A 24,752-nucleotide genomic window follows, 5' to 3' on the forward strand; every position below is an offset into this window, starting at 1 on the left:
CAACTCCCTTGGGATACTTTGTGGGAGCCAATCAAAGTTGGGGTACCCGAAGGGCCTGGAAAAAAACCTGGAACAATTCAAATTGGCCAAAATGAACTTGTGGGATGTCTAACTATAGGTTTTCAGGGGTCCTGAATCCATTCCAACCCTTACATTTTAGTATAAAATTACTCCTGGCCATTAAAGTGGCCACACCTACTTTTATCCATCAGATTGTGGTGGCTATAATTGTCATTACCTGGGCCCTCTCAGACCCCCACCTTTCAAGCAATGCATTCTGGGATAGGTGTTAAAATGTCACAGATCACAGAAGTGAACCTTTCAGGTTCTGTTTATTCAGCTCTCTGTATCTCTGCTACACATCACTCTATAAGCCATATCTCCTAAACTGGTGGGTCAAACTGTACAACCAACATGTCAATGTGTAGTTATGATTCCTGCTTTCATATGACATGACAACATGTCAATGTGTAGTTATGATTCCTGCTTTCATATGACATGACAACATGTCAATGTGTAGTTATGATTCCTGCTTTAATATGACATGACAACATGTCAATGTGTAGTTATGATTCCTGCTTTCATATGACATGACAACATGTCAATGTGTAGTTATGATTCCTGCTTTCATATGACATGACAACATGTCAATGTGTAGTTATGATTCCTGCTTTAATATGACATGAAAAAACAAAAATTAAAACATTTGCAATAACAGGCTCTGTGTCGTGGTGGGTCACATGTGTATACTAAAGTGAGTTGTGTACAGGGGTGAAAGTGGGCCGGAACTGTCCGGAACGGCGTTCCGGTAAAAGATTCGGTCCCGGAACGCTGTTCCGTTAAGAAAAAGTCAAAGGCAGCTGTGAAAATCCCGTATTAAATAACCTGCCACAGACCCATGGCCATGTTCAAGAAGAAAACATAATCTACTAACGTCAGATTAACATACAGGGCGTCACGACCATTCATTGTGCGTACGACGGGACTCCCTCACTCTCACAGATCTGTGATTTCCCCCACTTTTTGTCTGACTTTTATTTTTTTCTCCCCCCGTTCCATATAAGCTGCTGCTTTCATCCCAATAGCGTGAAGTAGTTTCAACTAGGCTACCTGGGTACTTATACAGTAGAAGTACAGTACAGTAGAAAGTTTCTGCGTGCGCATGTGTCAGTTACGGCAAGAACTGTCAGCCACTTTCACCCCTGGTTGTGTATAAAGTGCAGTATTGCTTTCAAGTAGTACATATAATAACACAAGTAGTGTTGTTAGATAAAGTGCATGATTATAGATGGTCACAAGCAGTGGTGGAAAGTAACTAAAAACATGTACTCAAGTCTCTTCTATTTATTCTCATATGTTTATTCTCTTCTGTTTATTCTGATCTGTTTATTCTCATATGTTTATTCTGATCTGTTTATTCTCTTCTGTTTATTCTCATCTGTTTATTCTCATATGTTTATTCTCATATGTTAAATTCAGTTCAGTTCTGATCAGTGATGATGAAGATTACAGCCACCCTCCTCATCCTCTCCTCTGTACTTCATGTCAAAGCGATCCCAGGAAGTAAGTACATTACAGTATATTTATATTGTTATACATACATTATTTATATATTTTTTGATAAATTAAATATATATCTATATTGTTTTTAAGATAAATAAACATTATGTCTGTTGATTATATACTGAATAACATACTATTATATTGATATATCAAATATATATACAGTTTATTCATAGTGTTATTATTCAGCCTCAACGCCCGAACCAACAGGCTTTGGATCAATTATTTTACACTGTGCAACCTGACTTATGAACAATACACACTAATAACACACACACTAATAACACACACACACTAATAACACACACACACACACACACACACACACACACACGCTGATTCTAACCTTTCATTATATTATATTATCAGTGGTGTAAAGTCACTAAGTACATACTCAAGTACTTTACTTAAGTACAATTTTGCGGTATTTTTACTTTACTGGAGTACTTCCAATTTTCAGTATTTTAACTTCCACTCCACTGCATTTCAGAGGCAAATATTATACTTTTACTCCACTACAATTATTTGAAAACTTTCAGCCTTTCAGCCCTATACATTTACCATTAGAAAATAGCAGATCTACAAGCTCACAATGTGACGCATTGTGAGCTTGTAGATCTGCTATTTTCAAAAGATTTTTATATTTGAAAACTTGTGAAATGGGACATTCTGCATAATGAGTACTTTCAACTTTTGGTACTTTAAGTACATTTTTATACCAATACTTTTGTACTTTTACTCAAGTAAATTTAAAATTCTGGACATATACAGAGCATTTTTACATTGCAGTATTGATACTTTTACTTAAGTAAAAAGTGTAAGTACTTTTTCCACCACTGTATATTATATTACATTATATTATATAATGTTATGTTCACATCCTGAAATGAATCATTATGAATCTGTTTCATAATATTATAAAAGCATTTAAATCTGTTGAATAAAATGTTTGACAGGAAGATACTTCTAATATTCCCCTTTAGAACCAAACATGACTGTTTAACATGATGATGATGATGATGATGATGATGATGATGATGATTGTTATGTGTATTTAATGTCATCTTTGTTTTATTTCCAGTGTTCCATGAGAACATTCAACTCACTGGCTGTTCAGACACAGTTAAAGACTCATATAAAGAGTGGATGATGTCACTGGATGGTGAAGTGTTGCGGTACGCAGACTTCAACAAAGGGAAGGTGGTGGAGCCTCAGCCTCCATTTGTAGATCTCATGACCCTCCCAGGAGGTTATGAAAGAGCTATGGGTGATCAGCACTTCTGCAAAGCCAACCTGGACACCATTCGCACTGCCTTGAAGAAACCACCAGTGAAAGGTACATGAATACTATGAACACAATAGTTATTAACTAAAACGGTTGAATATATTTAACATTAATGAAAATGTTTAAGCATGTAGGCCTATATTAAGCATTTATGGTTAATATACAGGGGCAGCAAGAATGTGGACTTCAATGTGGACGTTTACATGTGATAATGAGTGACCTCTGACTGAGTTTCACATGCATGCTAGGCGGGGGAATAAATGAGACACACACTATCATAGGCTATATATATATTATATAGTATGTTTTACATACATGAACACACACTATCATAGGCTATATATATAGTATATAGTATGTTTTTCATACATGAACACACACTATCATAGGCTATATATATAGTATATAGTATGTTTTTCATACATGAGCACACACACTTGTGTGAAGCTCCTCCCATGTGGCTTCCTGCTGTAAATGTAGTTTTGGGAGGAGGGGGTTGAGTGGCCCCGCCCACTCATTAACTATTCTATTGTTATTTAATTAGCTTGGTTCTTAATCACTTGTCTCATTCACCTGAAGACGCTCCCTCGTCTCTCACAGTGAGTTACAGTCAGTGTGTGGGCTGCTAGCAGTGGAAAGTAACTGAGTAGTTACTCAAGTACTGTACTTAAGTAAAATGTTGAGGTATTTGTACGTTACTTGAGTATTCCCAGTTTTCAATACTTTTACTTCTACTCCACTATATCTCTGATCCAAATATTGTACTTTTACTCCACTACATTTATTTGAAAACTTTAGTTAGTTACTTTGTAGATTTTGATTATTATTACAAGACATACATTAACCACTTCAGCCCTATATACATTTTGGCCATTTGAAAATAGCAGATCTACAAGCTCACAATGTGTCGTGATGCGACGCATTGTGAGCTTGTAGATCTGCTATTTTCAAAGGATTTTCATACATTTGAAAACTTGAAAGGGACATTCTGCACAATTAGTACTTTTACTTTTGGTACTTTAAGTATATTTTCATACCAATACTTTTGTACTTTTACTCAAGTACATTTCTAATTCTGGACTTTTACTTGTAACAGAGTATTTCTATGTTACAGAATTGATACTTTTACTTACTTGTAAATATTTGAGTATTTTTTTTCCACCACTGGCTGCTAGTAGCCCCGCCTGCCTCCTAATACTCTGTGGCTGTGGCACGCACGCACGCACGCACACACACACACACACACACACACACACACACACACACACACACACACACACACACACGCACACACGCACGTGAACCTATTTTAGACTTTATGTAGTGACATATTTGGCCGATAGGGGGCAGTTAGTCTAGTGTTGATATTATACAGATGATAATAAAACTGAACATTAATGACATTTTTAATTGTCTATTTCCAGATGGATATGTGTACTATGAGGCTAACCGCTGTGTGTTTAACTCCAGTGAGCTGAAGGACATACAGTACATATACTCAATGAATTTCGATGGTGATGAGTTCCTCAGGTGGGACAGTAGAGTAGATCAGTGGGTTGGATACACTGAGTTTGGTGTGAAGAACGCAGAGCGCATGAATAAAGATCCTACAGAACTGGCTGTGATGAGAGCAGAACGAGAGAGATTCTGCAAACACAACATTGAGAACTACTACTCCTCTGTTCTGAACAAGAGAGGTGAGCTGATCTCAGAGCAGCACTCAACACTCATCACCTCATAAACTATAACATGACATCATAATAAATCATTCTATTCAGAGATGATTAATGGTGTTAATATTGATCTGATAATGACTATAAAACATTCCTTAACCCATTCAATCCCAGAACGCATCTCTGTCATTTTAGATTTCTTTAGCTATTCAAAAATAGCAAATCTACAAGCTCATAGCGCGGCACCGAGTGCCGCGCTATGAGCTTGTAGATCTGCTATTTTTTTTAAATTGTGAAAATGTGTGCAAATCTTTGAATGTATAGAATCTAAAGGGAACATTTGTAACTCAAATCTTTGCTTCTGGGGGTCCCTGGAACAACATATTTGACAAATGTTTGCTTTAAAATATATATATATCTAAAGAGTTACACATATTTTCACGATTTTTGAAATAATAGCAGATCTACAAGCTCATAGCGCGGCACTCGGCACGCTATGAGCTTGTAGATCTGCTATTTTTGAATAGCCAAAGAAATGTAAAATGACACAGATGCGTTTCCGGATTGAATGGGTTAATATTCTGAGAAACATTTCAGATCCTCTTGATTTATACTGTATCCTAACACGCTGTCACACAGTGGAAATAGCAGATCTACAAGCTCACAACATGTGGTGTCACCATCGTACACAGAGTATAAATGAAACATATAGATCTATTTCTGAGTTTTTTCACCTACATATAATGACCTTCCTAAAATAGAGACACCAGGATTAATGTTTTTAAATTAACTTTAAAAAGATCCATGCAGGCTAAAACACACCTCTATACACTTCATTTACCCTCCTGATTTTATATTTAATTATTGTCTTTACTAGTTTGTTTTGTATGTTTTTAATCACTTTAGTCATATTTTACAGGATTATGTGTATTGTTTTGTCTGTTTCTACTCTTGTTCATTTGAACTATTTTCATTAAATGATAATGCTTGGTTTATTTTTGTTCATGTAAAGCACTGTGTAACTGTGAATTATTTAATATGTTTAAATGACATTATATAAATGCATTCTACGTAGAAAACTGTAGACAATTGTAGAATCTACAGTATTCTATGAAACGTTGTTCTCTGGTGCCATCTGTTGGCCAAACACTGACATTTACAGTTACAATTTACAATGTAGACATTTATCAGACGCTCTTAATCCAGAGAGATTTACAGTAAGCAAGGAAAACACAAGGTAATACATTAAATGTATAGAAATAGTAATCTAGGATCATAAGTAGGCTAGAGCAATAACCTATCATCAGTCTAAACAGTATAATATATAAATATTTTTTAAAACTTTACATTGAATCTATCCAAACTACAGGATGTTAGGTCTACAAATGACCTGGCATCTGATAAACAATTATTAATGATAATGACATTTTCCTATGACTGGTATATAATGATAATGATAATATTAATAATAATCTTATTTATCCAGTGGAGCCCAAAGTGAGACTGAAGTCAGAGACTCCCCCTCGTCGTGGTGAACACACTCACATGCTGAGGTGCAGCAGCTACGACTTCTATCCTAAAGTGATCCTGGTGACCTGGTGGAGAGGTCAAGAACCGTTGACCTCTGGTCTCTCCTATGCCGATGTGTCTGATGGAGACTGGTACTACCAGTACCACTCCTTCCTGGAGTACACACCCAGGTACACGCCTAACAGACACCTACACATAGAAATACACACCTCTACTGGTACTACCAGTACCACCCCTACCTGGAGTACACACCCAGGTACACACCTAACAGACAACTATACATAGAAATACACACCTCTAGGTAGTGTAACAACAATTCGTCCGAGTCCCGACCATGTTTATCACCAGTCCACTCCAGACACAACCACGCAGCAAGCTCGTCATCGTGCACTCATGACGAATGCACACAGAGACCCACGCGCGAGCGTGTTATATATGAATACACACACAGGAATACGCTATTACGTGCGTATCTCGTTACTAAGTTTCTTCTGCCTCTTGCCGTCCTATTTTTCCTACAATGGGCAGGGAATAGTGGAATACACAATAAACACTAGAGCGGAGGAGAGCCCAGCGGGGCATTCACGCTCCTAAACAAACATAGTCAGTTATTTTTCTCCAAGTTTTTTTCTCCATAGAATAAAATATTAACAAAGATCAATGGATCAATGTGTTGAATCACGGTGTGTTTCAGCGGCTACTTTCACAATCTGTCCTAATGTTAGTGCTAATTAACAGCTGCTCACTCACTGCCAGACCGGGCGGGGAGGAGGGGCCGCTTCAGCTCTGAGCAGATCCACATGGACACACATTCTACTTCATGATTATTTTAAATATCAGTATAAACTTATCTTATTTTCTATAACGGTCTAATGCTATGGTGCCTAATTGTAATGTTTGTTTGTGTGTGTGTATATGTGTGTGTGTGTGTGTGTGTGTGTGTGTGTGTGTGTGTGTGTGTGTGTGTGTGTGTGTGTGTGTGTGTGTGTGTGTGAGATACAGATCAGGAGAGAAGATCACATGCATGGTGGAACATCCCAGCCTGACCGCGCCTATCAAGATGGACTGGGGTCAGTTACTGTACTCTACTGTAATCTACTGTAACCTACTGTAATGTGTTACGCAACACTCTGTTTTAAGGGTTAAAGGATTATTCTCTATTTGTACCTGAAGGTATATTTGTTTTGCTGAACGTAAAAACATCGATCAGCTTAGTTTACTAATGTCTGCAGATAATCATCTTTTAGGTCTGAATATGATATTATATGATATGATATGATATCATATCATATCATATCATATCATTAATATTTGTATTGTCAGATTTCTCCACGCCAGAGTCAGTGAAGAACAAGGTGGCCATGGGAGCATCAGGTCTGGTTCTGGGTCTGGTCTTGTTCCTGTCTGGATTCATCTACTTCCAGTGGAAGAAACGAGGTGACTAGCATGTTTAATTAACATGTTTATTACATGTTTAATTAACATGTTTAATTAACACGTTTCATTAATTATTATACTACCAGTGGAAGAAATGAGGTCAGATCAACAGAGGATCACATGACATGTGGAACCCTCACAGAAATGCAAACACACAAACAAACATGTAAAGCCACAACCTAAACTGGTTTATATTGGTTTAGAACCTTAACCGGTTTAGACCAGTTTAGACGACCTAGTTAGAGGTCAAAGTGTGTTCTATGTTGTCACATTTAGCTTTAATACATCAGTGTTACATTTAGTCCTAAATAAGAGTCAAATGCTCACATTAGTTCTGATGCAACATGTGACCCTGATGACTGAACCCTAATGTTGTTGTGTTATTGTGTTGTGTGTATATTTATGCATTTTATAGAGAAATACACACAATACAGTACATAGGATTTATTTGTGTGTGTGTTTTAACTGTCTCTTCTTCTTCTATCAGGTCGTATTCTGGTGCCGACAACCAATGATGATCTTTAGACTCCTCCCACACACCCAGGTTCACTCCCTCTTTCTTTTTGATTATTTTCAATTCTTTCCATCACTATCAGGACCCAATGATTCAGTACATTTAGACAGGGCAAAAGCTATAACAACTTGATTAACGGGTGTATCTAACTTCTCTCAGTTGTTCCTAATATGATTTTTCGCGTAGAATCCATTTCTGCTTGGGTCATTTTTGTATTGCGCATAGTTAATGAGATATTTTGCATATTTGATTAAACTAGCAGAATTAACGAGTAGAGGTCATCCAACTTGTGTTTTGGTGGTTTTCTGACAAACGAATGAACATTTATCTCATTCAGGTGTGAGGACCTTTACAGTGTAACCATTGGGTATATGGTAGCTATGTCTAATTGAGCACAACATGTCAGTGAACTGAACCCAATGATTCAGTTCATTGAACACAACATGTCAGTGAACTGAACCAAATGATTCAGTTCATTGAACACAACATTTCAGTGAACTGAACCCAATGATTCAGTTCATTGAACACAACATTTCAGTGAACTGAACCCAATGATTCAGTTCATTAAAAACACTGATCATTCCATCACTATCAGGATCAAAGACAGAACCTTGTGGTCCAAAGGAGAGTGTTCTACCAACTGAGCTGCCCTTCCTACTAAGATACACTATGGACAAAGTATTGGTCAAATGTTGTTTGAATGGACTGAGTTGTTTCTACTTTGATGGTTACTGTAGTTGCAGGGAGGCTGCTGGGAGGTTAGGTTTTTAACTAGTTTACTAATAACTTGTTCATGATCTATTAACTATTTATAGCATCGTTTTAAATCATTAAATCATTAACCACTAACAAACATTTAACAAGTCATGAATAACACATTAACTAATCATTTGGGAATGATTGATTCACTATTATAAGGTAGGGTTATTCTAAAGTGTTAACATGTTCACACAGTTAATACATTCTGATTCTTATTGGTTTATTGTCTTTTCACAGAACACCTGCTGTGTTTTCAGAGAAGCAGAGAGTCATCGCTGCCCCTGGTGGAGAGAGGAGGCAATACATGTGTGTCCATTCAGCTTTTAAATAATCATAACAGCAGCACAATGATGACATCATCAACCTTTTAAATAATCATAACAGCAGCACAATGATGACATCATCAACCTTTTTCACAGATGTGTCTTTTAAACAATTAAAAATGCTAATTGGCTAGCCAAGGCTAACGATAATTAGTGTGGAGACTTGTGGAGTCTTTTTCGCCCAGGTCGACGTGGTTTTGAGGTGAGGTTAGGGTTAAGGTTAGGTTTGTAGACATAGTTTTAGTGAGGTTAAAGTCATTTATTATGTAATCATTTATAATGTGTGATAATTAATGTGTTACGATCATTATGACATCAGTCCCTGTGATGGGTGGACCTGATCCTCTAGGGATCTGAGGTGATGGGTGGACCTAGACCCTCTAGGGGTCTGAGGTGATGGGTGGACCTAGACCCTCTAGGGGTCTGAGGTGATGGGTCCACCCAAATTAGACAATGGTGGGCTGCCATAGTCTAGGAAATGAATGGGAAACACTGATGACATGCAATCATTTATGTTAAGTAATGATTTATATGTAATAATTATGTAATCATTTGCAATATGTAATCATGAGCAGGGAAGCAGATCTTAATTTAAGGGGGAACCACAAAAAAAATGACTTTCTGGAGGGAACATCAATAATATCACCAACATAGAGTTAACGCTTGGATTTTAAACAAACTAATAATGTTCACAATGACTACAGTTTGTCTGACATTTAGCATTAAATAAACACCAAATCCATGTTCAATATATAAAATAAACTAATGTCAACAATAACAAAGGTCGTTCAAACTTTACTAAAGTAAAGAACAAAATAAGTGTCTAATTCAGACAGTTTAGATATTCCTTGGTCAGTATTATTTATCTTTCCGTTTTTCAGCTCCACTGTTGTGTTTCTATCGTTCATATTGGCTGAACTTCACTCATTAAACTAGTTAACAGCTCTGTGGACAAGTGATGATGATGAAGATGATGAAGCTTGTGGATGTATTTATTTGGTAGTTGTTGATGATCAGGACACATGGTAGAAAAAACAAAACCTTGAAATATGTATTTTAAATGATATAATTTATTTCTAAATACTTTATTGTGTCAGACATGTCCCCTCTTTCTCCCTGGGATCTGCACCCCTGACCATGAATGGTTTGAAGTTTAGCCGTTAGATTGTGGGTTTCATTTGCTTGGTTTGAATATCAATAAAAGAAGGAGAAACATTGTGTCACATTGTGTCACTTTGACTTCCACAAGGTCACACCAAACCCAATATTTACAATTTCCAATACTTCTACTTCTACTCCACTACATCTCAGAGGCAAACATTATACTTTTACTCCACTACAATTATTTGAAAACTTTAGTTACTAGTTACTTTTCAGATATACATTATGACATGAAACATTAACCACTTTAGCACTTTAACCTTATTCTATACCTAGGCTTGAAAATAGCCGATCTACAAGCTCACAACGCGTCGCATTGCGACGCGTTGTGAGCTTGTAGATCGGCTATTTTCAAACATTTTAGTAGTACATTTAAGTCGATTTTGAATTCTGGACTTTTACTTGCAACAGAGTATTTCTATATTGCAGTATTGGTACTTTTACTTAAGTAAAGAATTTGAGTACTTTTTCCACCACTGCCAAGAACAAACCTTTGTTTACCATGTTGATGATGAAGGGACTCAGGCTTCCTTCACACGTACACAGGGATTTTTTTAAATAAACTTAGCTTTTTCGTTTTCGTTTTTTGTTAAGATCTGCGTCTACACGTCACGTTTACAAACATATCTCTGTCCACACAGCAACGTATTAAGACGGTAAAAACACAGCTGTCATCACAAGACTGTCTATTTACAGCGCTCAACAACTGCAGTCTGGTGATGACAGACACATATATCTTATTAAAGATTCATCTTTGTCATTTTGAAAAGAAGATAATGATAATTTCTTAAAATATAGAGTAGCGCCCGGTCTGTGCTCTTCTTTGGATTTCTCAATAAAATGATACATTGAGCAGTGAGCACATCCAAACACAGGGCATCATATTTTTCGATAAATAAGTGTTTTAATCCCGTCTGTGGACGATTCTGTCCCAATGGTCAGTAGTGACGAAGCTGTGTGGAGTTTGCATGTTCTCCCCGTGTCTCCTAGGGTAGTTAATACCCTCACAAAAACATGTAGTAATCCTGGTTACTATACTGCCTCCTCCTGGTCAGCCGGGGCGCCTGATGGAGGGGAAGGGAACTGGTTGGAATAACGTGTTCCTTCCACGCGCTACGTCCAACCAGGGAAACTCCCCCCTGTCAGGTGACAAGAAGGTCAGTTGGCTCTCATGCATTGAAGGAGGCATGAGCTCGGCCCTGGCCTCCCTAGGCTGGTGGGGGGAGTGTAGTGCCAAGGATCACTTAGCAAATTGGCACAGGGTGTAAAAAGGTTTACAAAATCGTGGGATAAAAATTAAATGAGGGGGGGGGGGGGGGGGAGATAGATGGGATTAAAACATTTCTTTATCGAAAAATATGGATTATTACATTGCATTAGAACCCTGTAGAGTGAGTTAACATTTGGGGCAGAGGGTAAGCACCTTTTATTTTGCATTTGTACATGTTTGGACACCCTACGGGCTAGGGGCTGAAAGTCCAGTAGGAAATGGGGGGATAGAAGCTACAACTCTCGTAGATTGAAAATGTCAGAATCATAAAATGCGTTTACGCGAGACGTAATCTACGTCTAACTGTATAGATGTTTTACAGACAAACTACCATAGGCTAGTCTACTTCAGAACCACCAGAGACGCAGGGCATCACCGGCTGGCTCCTGTCCAATGAGCAGCTCTCTACCTGGAGCGCACACTGTCCCAAAACTACTCACTATTAAATGATGATTATTGAATTATAGAAACAAGAGGAGGCTCACACACTGACATAAATACGTTCTGGCTCTTTGGATGCAAAAGATATTCTATTGTCTCTGGACTTCATTGCTGGCATCTCACACCTGGCTGTAACTTTTGGTAAAGCCTTTTCTGTCAAGAGCACAAACCTTCCTACCTTATTGATGTTTTATTATAGAATGCTGATAGAATGAACACATCAGCTGTCGGGGTGCTGGGTTTAAAGAGGATCATGAAATAAACCACCTGGCTCTCATTGAATTCAAGACATTTGTCAGGGTTTCCTTTGCCTCCCAGTGCGTAACGTAACGTTATCTCTCTCCTTAGAATAATGTGCGTTTTGCCATCCAGTGGAATCTGCAGTCCTACAGTGTTTGCCAGTGGGATTATTACCCACTGAGCACTTTTCGGGCTATTAGACGTCTAAAATACGTCTAAGGGCTAGGCTAAAACCGGGTTATAATTACCGTCTAGATTATAGCCGTTGAAATGACGTCTATAATATAGATGTCTATATACAGACGCTTAAAAAACAGCTAATCAACGTCTAGGCTAAGCCTAGACCGCTAAAACACTTTCACTGTTAGACCAATTATAACCCGTTTTAGACGGAGGTCTAATAGCCGACTATGGCTCACTGGGTACCATATTCTGTGACAGTATTTACAGATGTGCCACTTCAAAACTTCACACGTTACTGTTCTTTCCCTGATAGTGCCCTGAAAATGCATTTTTTCCCTCCCTTTTATGCCCTTAAAATGCACTGTTTTACCCCTGAAAAGAAGTTGTCACTACACACCCCCGTTTTTCCCTTCAACAGACATCCATATACATGAGAACAAAAGAATGTGTGTTGAATAAGGTGTCAGACTCATTATGAGGCGAAAGGTGATTTGACCAGTTGCTCAAATTAATTAGCATCATAAAAGCAGTGATCATCAAAATAATTCAGCATTTTAAATGCCCTTCTTTGTCCCTCTTATTGCCCTGGGAATCCCCTGAAAATTTACTGTCTTGGCGATGGCAGGACATGTGAAGTTTTGAAGTGGCACATCTGTAACTTTCTTTGTGAAGGATGATACCATCACATCGTCCTGAATGGAATATCTCCAATCTCCTGCTGAAGTCCTGTGGCCAAAAACCCACAACGTGAAGAAGAGCTCCTGTGCTTATATCGGTTATATCCTTAAACAATGTTGCATCATAGCCTATATCCTCAGAAGGACGTAATAATAGCCTACTGTAGGACAGGCTGCCCACGTTGAGAGACCTCGCTCATTCCTCTCTCTCCATGAAAATATTCCAGCTAAATCCTTTCTGCTTGTACGCGCTCGTACGTCTTAACCACAGACTGTATAAAAAGAATGGACTAAGGTCACACCTATGGTTTCTACGGACCGAAAATGAAGTCGATTGTTCAGGAATTTGAAATCCGCCATCTTTAATATATGCCAAAAAGACACCGGGAATAGGAACCGGAAATCAATCCCTAAAAGGATGCTATTGGTTGGGTAGCTTGTCAATCAAGAGCGGGGGCGGGGAATGAATGCTATTGGTTGTGTGGCTTGTCAATCAAATCATCCCGCCCCTCCTAGAGCACACCCTACTTTATCGTCAATTTTAAAATAAAGTGGATCATAATTTAGCAAAACGCATGTCATGATGATTGAAAGAAGACCTTAAACTAGTGACTGGAAGCATATAGTATTTATGACAATGTTTATTAAGGTAAGAAAATCAAGTCTAAAGTTCGTCCAAAAACCCACTCAGTTGAATGGAGAAAAAATATTTCTGACACCAGCAGGGGTAAAACAGTGAAACTACAGGCCATTCATATGAACTGTCACTTCCTATATAGACTCAATTTCAAAAGCAGGAAGCTGGGCCCTTGGTCTGACAGCATCTGGCTTGTAATAAAGTGATTAATCTATCACTTTGACGTGTAAACTGTACAATCAGTTTGTTGTCGTATGAGTTAACATGTGATTCCTGTTTCTCAGTAATCGCTGTATCTACGGTGAAGCAAACGCCACTGTCTCCGGAGTGGCAACCATGTTTCACAGTGTCTGTCTGTCTGTCTGTCTGTCTGTCTGTCTGTCTGTCTGTACGACATTAAAGCTTGGATGGCTCTTAACTTTCTAAGTGTAAATGAGAGTAGAACAGAGGTCATAGTGTTTGGGCCTAGTGGTCCTGGTGTTGTTCCCTCTGACCTTGGTTCCCTGCAGCCTTATGTTAAATCCGTTGTCTCAAATCTTGGCGTCAAATTTGACAATGTGCTCAAACGTGATAAACAGATAAAAGCTGTGGTAAGGTCCAGCTTTTATCATCTAAGGCTGCTCGCCCAAATCAAGTCTGTGCTTTCTTTTAATGATTTAGAGCGTGCCTTTCATGCTTTTATCACCACACGCTTGGACTACTGTAATGCACTTTATGTCGGCTTAAACAAAGCCTCCATAATGCACGTTTACAGCTAGTCCAAAACACTGCGGCACGTCTCCTAACGGGGACCCGCAAGCGTGACCACATTACACCCATTCTGGCTTCACTTCACTGGCTCCCTGTTCAGAATTGATTTTAAGATGTTATTGTTTGTTTTTAAATCACTGAATGGCCTGGCACCTCAGTGTCTATCTGAACTCCTAGAGGTGTATAATGTATTGAGTGTTTCTGTGGTCTATGTGTTGTTTCACTGTCTAACATACATACTTCTCAACATATATGTATGAAGGATGACAATCTATCAATCAATCAATCAATCAATCAATCAATCAATCAATCAATCAATCAATCCTACTGTATATTGTCCTCTAAGGCAGTGATTCTCAAAGTGGGGTCTGGGGACCCCAGGGGTCCATGAGGGAGTTCCAGGGGACCCCAGCTAAATGATAGATAGTTAGGAACCAAATGGTCTGTCACTCAGAGAGTGTACAAATGGAACCAAATGGACCCTAACGGGTTCCATTTGTACACTAGAATAGAGTCTGCACACCATGGTGATGCTGAAAAAGCTCTGCTGTATTTGTATTGCCTTGTCAAAGTTTTGATCTATTCAGATCTTCATCAGGACATATACATACATGGGAATGGACGTACACACAGAGGTTTATATAGGTCACCATCCTCACACTGATGGGTTAATCCCAATAGGGCAAGTGAGGTCACAACAGTCAACTGAATTGGCTGGCTTTGCATAAAGAAAAAGTAAAGAAAGTTATCTCATATCTCGATCACAGTTTAGGACATGTTAAGGATGGCATAAATACTATTAACTGGTGTAAATAGCATATATAAATATGGAGACTAGTCACTGACAGTGACAGCACCGTGTTGATACAGGTCTCACAGCTGCAGTGAATCAGCGTCAACGTGAGGGTCTTTGCTGGGCAGTGAGTGTTGCCAACCGTTGTGAGAGAAATAAGCCAATCCACCTCCAAAACCAAGCCAACTCTAGCGAGAGAAATAAGCCGAATATCACCTCGAAAAAAACAAGCCAAAAGTTGAGGTAAATAGGTGGACATGGCAACACTCCTACTGGCCTTATTCTACTCCGGAAACGACTGACAGTTTGCACACTGAAATGGGGCTATGGCGCCACCCCTGGATCGGCCGGGAATACAATGTATTTGAGCACTCTGTGTGATGAAAGGTGGATGGATAACACTAATATACAAGAAACATGTTAAAAACATATACAAAACATATGTGTAACAAAACAAAGAGACAATATCTGATACAGGCCAGAGCTCTAGATCAGTGGTTCTCAACCTGTGGGTCTGGACCCCCAGTGAAGTGAAATACCTAAAATAAAAATACAAATAAATACCAAAAAAAACAAATTGGTCAAACACTGGCCAAATTGTCAAATAATATAAGAAAGAGGCAAAACATTTGAAAATAGCAGATCTACAAGCTCACAACGCCTCGCATCTGCTATTTTCACAATATTTATCTGTGGAAGTCAAAATGTAATGCCTCAACTCCTTATCAGGGTGGGGGGTCCCCAGTTCAAATGTGATTATTTTGGTGGGGTCTCCAGTTCAAATGTGATTATTTTGGGGGGGTCCCCAGTTCAAATGTGATTATTTTGGTGGGGTCTCCAGTTCAAATATGTTTATTTAGGGGGGGTCTCCAGTTCGAATATGTTTATTTAGGGGGGGTCTCCAGTTCGAATATGTTTATTTAGGGGGGGTCCCCAGTTCAAATGTGATTATTTTGGTGGGGTCTCCAGTTCAAATATGTTTATTTAGGGGGGGTCTCCAGTTCGAATATGTTTATTTAGGGGGGGTCCCCAGTTCAAATGTGATTATTTTGGTGGGGTCTCCAGTTCAAATATGTTTATTTAGGGGGGGTCTCCAGTTCAAATATGATTATTTTGGGGGGGTCTCCAGTTCAAATATGTTTATTTTGGGGGGGTCTCCAGTTCAAATATGATTATTTTGGGGGGGTCTCCAGTTCAAATATGATTATTTTGGGGGGGTCTCCAGTTCAAATATGATTATTTTGGGGGGGTCTCCAGTTCAAATATGATTACTTTGGGGGGGTCTCCAGTTCAAATATGATTACTTTGGTGGGGTCTCCAGTTATGTTATGTTATGTTATGTTTTATTTATTTGATATGGACATCACAGTTACATTGGACAAAACCAGATGCATTGTTTACAGTGTATATAGCACGAGTGCTAATTTTCAACACCTGTCCACAGGAAGCTTTTCTAAAATACAGTAATACCAATCTAAAACCCAAATACAAGTACAAAAAGGAATGATATATATATCTATCTGTACATGTATATACATATATACATACATACACATGCACACATACATACATGCACTAATAATTAACATCATCAAAATCAATATTTAGACCCAATACATCAACCAAACAAAAGAAGACATAATCATTCAGATAACCAATCAGCAACTATACGTGTGTGAGCACATTTGATTTGATTTCAACCATAATTTGAGTTCTCTGTTAAACACATTACCATCCGACTCTAGTTTTAGAACCGTAGGCAAAGAGTTCCAGAGGTTTACCCCCTTTACTGAGAAGGCAGACTGCCCGAAGGTGTTTTTGCTTTTAGGTACAATACAATCACCATGAGTAGATGCACGTGTGGTTGCTCTACCAGAGCTCTGACGCCTATCAACCAGTCCAGAAAACAGAGGTGAAACATGATTATGTAAACATTTAAAAACCAATTTGATATAACAAAAAGCCACAAAATTTTCAAAGGTAAAAAGGTTGTGTTTTCTTAAAATACCACAATGGTGCCATCTCATCGGTTTCTGATCCATGACTTTTATAGCCTGTTTGTATATTGATGTTATTGGTTTCAAGACAGTTTGAGAAGATTGTGACCATGATGTAATGCAGTATGACAGGTGTGAAAAAATCATAGCATGCATGTACAGCTGTGCAGTTTTACATGATAAATCCCTTATAATATGACGAAAACAGTTTAAGTTCGGTTTAACCTTCTTGCATATATGCTTTACCTGTCTGTCAAATTTTAAATGTTTATCCAAAATAATTCCCAAATATTTTATTTCACTCGTTTCAGTAATAATTTCATTTTGGATTTGTACCTCAAAGGCATCTGTAACAGGCCTGTTACGTATTGAGATGCACATTGAGACTGTTTTTTTGACATTTAAGGTTAATTGTGACAACTCAAGCCACTTTGAAATGTTCTGCAATTCCTTTGTCAGGTGCACAGCTGCCAGGCTGGCTGTTTTAGCAGACACATAGATGACAGTATCATCTGCGTACATCTGGCAGCTAACACCTGGACAGGTTTTTGGAAGGTCGTTAATGTACATTGTAAACAACAGTGGTCCAAGTACCGATCCTTGGGGCACTCCCATGCTGTTAGGAAGCAATCGTGATTTCTCCCCATTGACCCTGACACACTGTTGTCTCCCTTCCAGATATGACTCAAACCACTGTAAGGCTTCTGCAGACATTTGGAAGTGCTTCAGCTTAGACAGTAGGACTCTGTGGTTGACAGTGTCAAAGGCCTTTTTCAGGTCCAAGAACACTGTCCCCACGACATGTCCCTCCACCAATAGACCCCTGACCTTGTCAAGCAAATAGCAATTAGCCGTCTCTGTGGAATATTTAGGTCTAAATCCAAACTGCTGTGGATGCAGTAGTTGGTTAGACTCTAGATATTCTGTTAGTTGCGAAGCAACAACCTTCTCCAAAATCTTTGAGACAACAGGCAGAATAGCAATAGGCCTATAGTTACTTGCCATGTCCTTGTCTCCTGACTTAAAAATCGGGGCAATTATTGCCGTTTTCCAGCTCTCTGGAAACACATTTGTTTTTATTGATAAATTAACTAAATATGTAATAGGCTCCAGCAAACAGTACAGATTTTTCTTAATTAATTCAGATAGTTCAAATATGATTATTTTGGGGGGGTCTCCAGTTCAAATATGATTATTTTGGGGGGGTCTCCAGTTCAAATATGATTATTTTGGGGGGGTCCCCAGTTCAAATATGATTATTTTGGGGGGGTCTCCAGTTCAAATATGATTATTTTGGGGGGGTCTCCAGTTCAAATATGATTATTTTGGGGGGGTCCCCAGTTCAAATATGATTATTTTGGGGGGGTCCCCAGTTCAAATATGATTATTTTGGGGGGGTTGCGTTGTGGCCTGAAAAGGTTGAGAAGCACTGGTCTAGATAAAGCTGCATGTCTCTGCATTTACCCACAACACCATGTCCTATACTGCTGCACCCTAGGGGGGCGGGACATCCTGTCACCAGTACCCTCTGGAAGACCACAAGAGAAAGGAGAAAGTAAGTCACTCAACCACATACACATATTATAGGGCCTACTAGGCATTAAGCAAATATAAAACATGTTAAAAACAATGAAGGGGTAATCTACACAGATTAAAAACAGGAGAGGGGAACCCAAAGTACAAGTAGGCCTACAGTACAATATGGCTTACATGTGACAGGAAAGGGTTGCAACCAAGGGGCAAGGCTTGGATATTTACGATGAGGCCAACACGGAAGCTTATGAATGGCCAGAGTGGCGCTGTTTTACCCTGCGCCGACCTGAAGTGTCAGAAATAATTTATTTTAGCGCAAGTGAATGGGTTTTTGACAAACTTTAGACTAGATTTTCTTACCGTAATAAAAATTGTCATAAATTCTATATGCTTCCAGTCGCTAGTTTAAAGTCTCCTTTCAATCATCATGATATGCGTTTTGCTAAATTATGGTCCCATTTATTCTAAAATTGACGATAAAGTAGGCTATGCTCCAGGAGGGGCGGGATGATTTGATTGACAACCTACACAACCAATAGCATTCATTCCCCGCCCCCGCTCTTGATTGACAAGCTACCCAACCAATAGCATTTTTGGGGGGTTTTCCGGTTCGCTGGTCACGTGTCTGGTCTCAACCAATAGCGTTTGAGTTCCGGCGTGGCCAACTGTATATATTAACGATGGAGGAATGCATGTTCCTGAACTATCGGCTTCATTTTCGTTCTGTAGAAAGCAGGGGAGTGGCTTTGTCCATTCTTTTTTACAGTCTATGGTTTGTGGCGCCGTGGAGATGTGGAAGGCTGCCTAGCTGAAAGAAGCACAATGAATTTCAATAGCCTTTTACCTGTAACTGACATTGTTTTTTACTTGTAACTGACTGTTGTGACAATATGTTGAAGATTTGCAGCAGCAGTCTACCAGACAAACGGCCGTGTTTCAGCGCACAGGCCTTCCTCAGCATTACGAAGGCCTGCTTTCCCAAACGACGAGGTGTTTTTTTTCCTCTAAATTTAGAGTAGACAATAATTTTTCTCCCAAATTTAGTCGTTATGCCAATTAACTCCTCCTCACACACATGTCTGTGTTGTCACTGCTGTCCTATCCTCCTGACTCACCTGTCAGTGAGGAGCCTGACAGGTGCACCGGGAGGTTCTACGTCCACCGGGAGGACATAGAACCTTCGTCCTACTACTCCTCCCGCCCAAATGCTCCCTGCTGATAGGCTCCCCTCCCCCCCAGCCCGTAGAAATACGTGCAATGACCAATATCACCCTCCTCCCCGCCCGGCTGCCCTTCCCCGATAAGTAGGTCGGGAGAGGTTTATTGTCGGTATAACAGCCGATAACACAGGACTCTGTCCCCGTTACAAAGCTCTAGACCTCTGGGAGATGGATTGCTGAGGTGGGGGGCCACGCCTACCATCAGCTCACAGTACTTACCGCGCGACTTGTCGCACCCAAGCCGTGCGACTCATGCCCGGGATCAAACCCATGACCTTGTGGTCCAAAGGCTCGAGCGCTCTACCGACTGAGCTACCCGAACACGGGTTCATTGTGTTAGCGAAGACGCCCGGCAAAGCCGGATTTCGAACCCGCAACCTCCGTGGTGGCGGGGGGCAGAGACTTTTACCGCTGCACCACCCGAGCACGTGACTATTGGTTATTTTGGAACTGTCCGTCTGTTTAACTATAACATGAATTCCCTCTCAGTGCGGACAGTCTGTTTAACTAGAACATGAATTCCCTCTCAGCGCGGACAGTCTGTTTAACTATAACATGAATTCCCTCTCAGCGCGGACAGTCTGTTTAACTAGAACATGAATTCCCTCTCAGCGCGGACAGTCTGTTTAACTATAACATGAATTCCCTCTCAGCGAGGACAGTCTGTTTAACTATAACATGAATTCCCTCTCAGCGCGGACAGTCTGTTTAACTATAACATGAATTCCCTCTCAGCGAGGACAGTCTGTTTAACTATAACATGAATTCCCTCTCAGCGCGGACAGTCTGTTTAACTATAACATGAATTCCCTCTCAGCGCAGACAGGAACCATGGAGCCCAAGGACGTGGAGGTTTTTAAGAAGCAGGTCGTCTGTCTCAACTTCCCACAGAACTACCACAGCTCTGATGGAGATACAGGTCTGACACTGACACACACACACACACACACACACACACACACACACACACACACACACACACACACACACACACACACACACACACACACACACACACACACACACACACACACACACACACACACACACACACACACACACACACACACACACACACACACACACACACACACACAGGCAACATTTTTGAAAATATGTTTTTGTGGAACCAAGTCAACCTAAATGTAATGCCTCAACTTCTACAATTCCAAGTGCTTGTAAGGGTGTGGGGTCCCCAGTTCACATAGGATTATTTTGGGGGGTCCCCAGTTCACATAGGATTATTTTGGGGGGTCCCCAGTTCACATATGATTATTTTGGGGGGTCCCCAGTTCACATATGATTATTTTGGGGGGTCCCCAGTTCACATAGGATTATTTTGGGGGGTCCCCAGTTCACATATGATTATTTTGGGGGGTCCCCAGTTCACATAGGATTATTTTGGGGGGTCCCCAGTTCACATATGATTATTTTGGGGGGTCCCCAGTTCACATATGATTATTTTGGGGGGTCCCCAGTTCACATATGATTATTTTGGGGGGTCCCCAGTTCACATATGATTATTTTGGGGGGTCCCCAGTTCACATATGATTATTTTGGGGGGTTGCTGCCTGAAAAGGTTGAGAACTCCTGGCATAAAAGAAGACAGAAAAACAAACACTGTGGGCCTTCATCAGACCGTGTGTACGTTACAGAAGTAGCCACAAGAGGGCACCACTACTGCATTGTATTACCATAGAGGTATATGTAGCACCAGTATAAAAATGTTTTATACATGTGAAAACTTGTGAAACGGGACATTCTGCATAATGAGTGCTTTCTACTTTTGGTACTTTAAGTACATTTTGATACCAATGCTTTTGTACTTTTACTAAGTTTATTAAGTAAATTTTGAATTCCGGACGTTTACTTGTAACAGAGTAGTTCTACATTGCACTATTGATACTATTACTTAAGTAAAAAATGTGAGTACTTTTTCCACCACTGCTCTGTTTGTCTCTGTGTTACAGAGCCGTGTCCAGACAACCAGGAAACCACGGACTGAACAAACTATGAAGATATGGACCAACATGAATGTTTTATAGCACTGCCTCTCAAACCTTCTCAAGTCAAGGACACCCCAAATTGATATTTTATTTGGACAAGGACCCCCATCTCAAATATTTTGTACCAGGGACCTCCAGAAGAGAGGATTTATGTAAAAGAAAATTGCAGATGCACAACTTTGCAGCGTGGCACGAAGTGACGCACTGTGAGCTTGTAGATCTGCTATTTTTTGGTTATTACACGGCCACCGGTCAATCGTTGAATTCAGCGGTGTGTTATTTCTGGATAATAACCGATGAGCACTATAACAGACCTCTGTCTAATCAAAGACTCAGAGCACCTGCTCATATCAACCTGTCTAATCAAAGACTCAGAGCACCTGCTCATATCAACCTGTCTAATCAAAGACTCAGAACACCTGCTCATATCAACCTGTCTAATCAAAGACTCAGAGCACCTGCTCATATCAACCTGTCTAATCAAAGACTCAGAGCACCTGCTCATATCAACCTGTCTAATCAAAGACTCAGAGCACCTGCTCATATCAACCTGTGCTGCTTGATGTTATGCTGTATCCAACATGACAGCCATGTAAACAAACACACCATGTCGTTTACAACTAAACGTTGCTCTCAAGAATGTTTTTGAAAACATTTGAAGCGAGAAATAGACGATGCAGTAACCAAACATGTATTCTATTTGATCAACTTCTTTGTTTTCCGAGGCGACCGTGCCCGCCCAGTGCAATACTTATGGAATACTTTAATTGCCATAAGTAAGGAAATACTTCATTTTGTTAAATTTGGGTCAATGTATTAATTAATTTATTAAGTAGCCGTGTAATAAGTGGGATATTTGACTGGTAGCTGGTCATTATTGAAGAATAAAGACAGGGTGATTATGCACCTCAGCTCCGTGTCGGTGCATAATCACCCGGTCGGGATTTATTTTCTAATGACCAGCTACCAGTCAATTATCCCTTGCATAGCCAACGTATAAAATATGGATGAAGTGGTTGAAATTATTGTGATGCTATATTAACACATTTGGCTGAATGTCATGAATTTTGATCGTGGTTCAACTCTCCTCCCTGGAAAACTGATCATTAATGTTGCTTTTTGTATCATTTATGAATTATGAACACTTACTGGCCTTTAGGAGCCGATATCGTTGTTGTCAGGCAGAAACCTCTTATCTCCATATTCTAACTTTGTATGTTTTTCCGTAAATTAACGTCCTTGATTATACTACAGCGTCACACAAAAGCATCAAAAGTAGCAGATCTACAAGCTCCAAATGCGTCCGAGCTTGTAGATCTACTACTTTTGATGATTTTGAATTGAAGTTTCCACTGGACAGACACCATACATATATTTATATATCTCAACTAAAAACGTAACAATAATGAAGTGTGTTTTCACTGCAGTACTAAAGGTTCACATCATGTTTTATGTTGTGTACTTAACATCCTGTTTCTTTCTAATAAAACATTTATATATCTGGTATACTGTACAACACTGTGTGTGTGTGTGTGTGTGTGTGTGTGTGTGTGTGTGTGTGTGTGTGTGTGTGTGTGTGTGTGTGTGTGTGTGTGTGTGTGTGTGTCAATAATAACTGAAGAGTGGGTCGTATTATTTCACAAAGCTGTGAAATGTTTATTATAATCTTGCATCTCCACATTTAAACTTTTCATGTGTTTTCTTTTTCATAAATTAATACTCTACTTCATCGTACAAGAAAATAACGTAACGGTAATAAGTAACGGTTTCCATGCACTGAATTGGTTCATTTGTATTCGTAGGGGTGCCAGGTCTCTGTCTACCAGAGAAATCATTTTCTTATTCCTCCTCCTTTCTTTTTTTTATTTTGTATTAGTGAGTTCTTCCTCATCTGAGTTTTAACCACTAGGGAAACCACACAAAGGACTTACATATGAAATATAAACCCTTGTCATTGAGAATAAACCAACACAAGTTTTCAAGTCCAGTTGCAATTATTTTAGTGAATGAAAGTTAGGTTCAACCAACAAAGCAGTTCAGTTCATCTAACTCAATTCATCACATGCAAAAATAAACCAAAAGCCAACCAGCTGATCAACACGTTCAAAAATAAACAAAAAAGTTAACAAAAATATATTTCACAAAATCACCACACCAAGGTTACGTTTGTAACCCCTCGTTTCAATCCAATTCACAACTCAATGCATTTCCATCAGTTCAGAACAGCTCACAATTCACTTCCTTCACAATTTAACTTTAATAGTCCGTGCCCAGTCCTGAATACGTACGCAGCACGCAAGACGCAACGTTAAAGGGATATTTCACTTTCAAAAAAACTTTGGGTAATTTTATTATCTACTCAGGCTTTTGTGAACCCTCCTGACAGTTTTTAAGCTGCTTGATTCACTATTTAGATATTTGATATTCTGAATATCAAATATCTAAATAGTGAATCAAGGGTATATATCTGTATAGGAAGGGGACCCTATAAAACTGTATAGGAAGGGGACGTGTCTGATAAAATGCATTTTATCAGACACGTCCCCTTCCTATAAAAACCCATTATAACTTCAAACTAAATTCATCAAAAACAACCTTCCTTGGTTCTGGTGACTCACCCTGTCCTCCTAATACGTGAGGGGCCGTGTTTTTTCGATTACTTTTTTCATTTATTTTATTACATTTTGTTTTTGTATTCAATTTTTTTCATTTTCCAAAAATATCTAAATATTGAATCGAGCAACTTAAAAACTGCCTGGG

The 24,752-nt window shown here is 39.4% G+C and overlaps 1 protein-coding gene and 1 long non-coding RNA gene across 2 annotated transcripts in view; both read left to right on the forward strand.

Annotated features, from left to right (window-relative positions):
- The window catches only part of LOC311044160 (H-2 class II histocompatibility antigen, E-S beta chain-like), a gene marked incomplete at its 3' end in the record, with an annotated part of 76,708 nt that overhangs the window by 36,809 nt on the left and 15,147 nt on the right, over nt 1-24,752 (forward strand). Inside the window, exon 3 of the mRNA XM_084055579.1 lies at nt 4,273-4,545. Coding sequence (XP_083911705.1) covers nt 4,273-4,545 — 273 coding nt within the window. The remainder of the gene's footprint in view (nt 1-4,272; nt 4,546-24,752) is intronic.
- LOC311043867 lies at nt 7,051-8,032 on the forward strand. Its single transcript, XR_014600661.1, has 3 exons — nt 7,051-7,121; nt 7,375-7,488; nt 7,976-8,032. It is a non-coding gene; the product is annotated as an uncharacterized lncRNA (long non-coding RNA).

Source organism: Gymnoscopelus microlampas, assembly GCF_963454915.1.
Source record: "Gymnoscopelus microlampas genome assembly, chromosome: 4".
NCBI classification, from domain to species: Eukaryota; Metazoa; Chordata; class Actinopteri; order Myctophiformes; family Myctophidae; genus Gymnoscopelus; species Gymnoscopelus microlampas.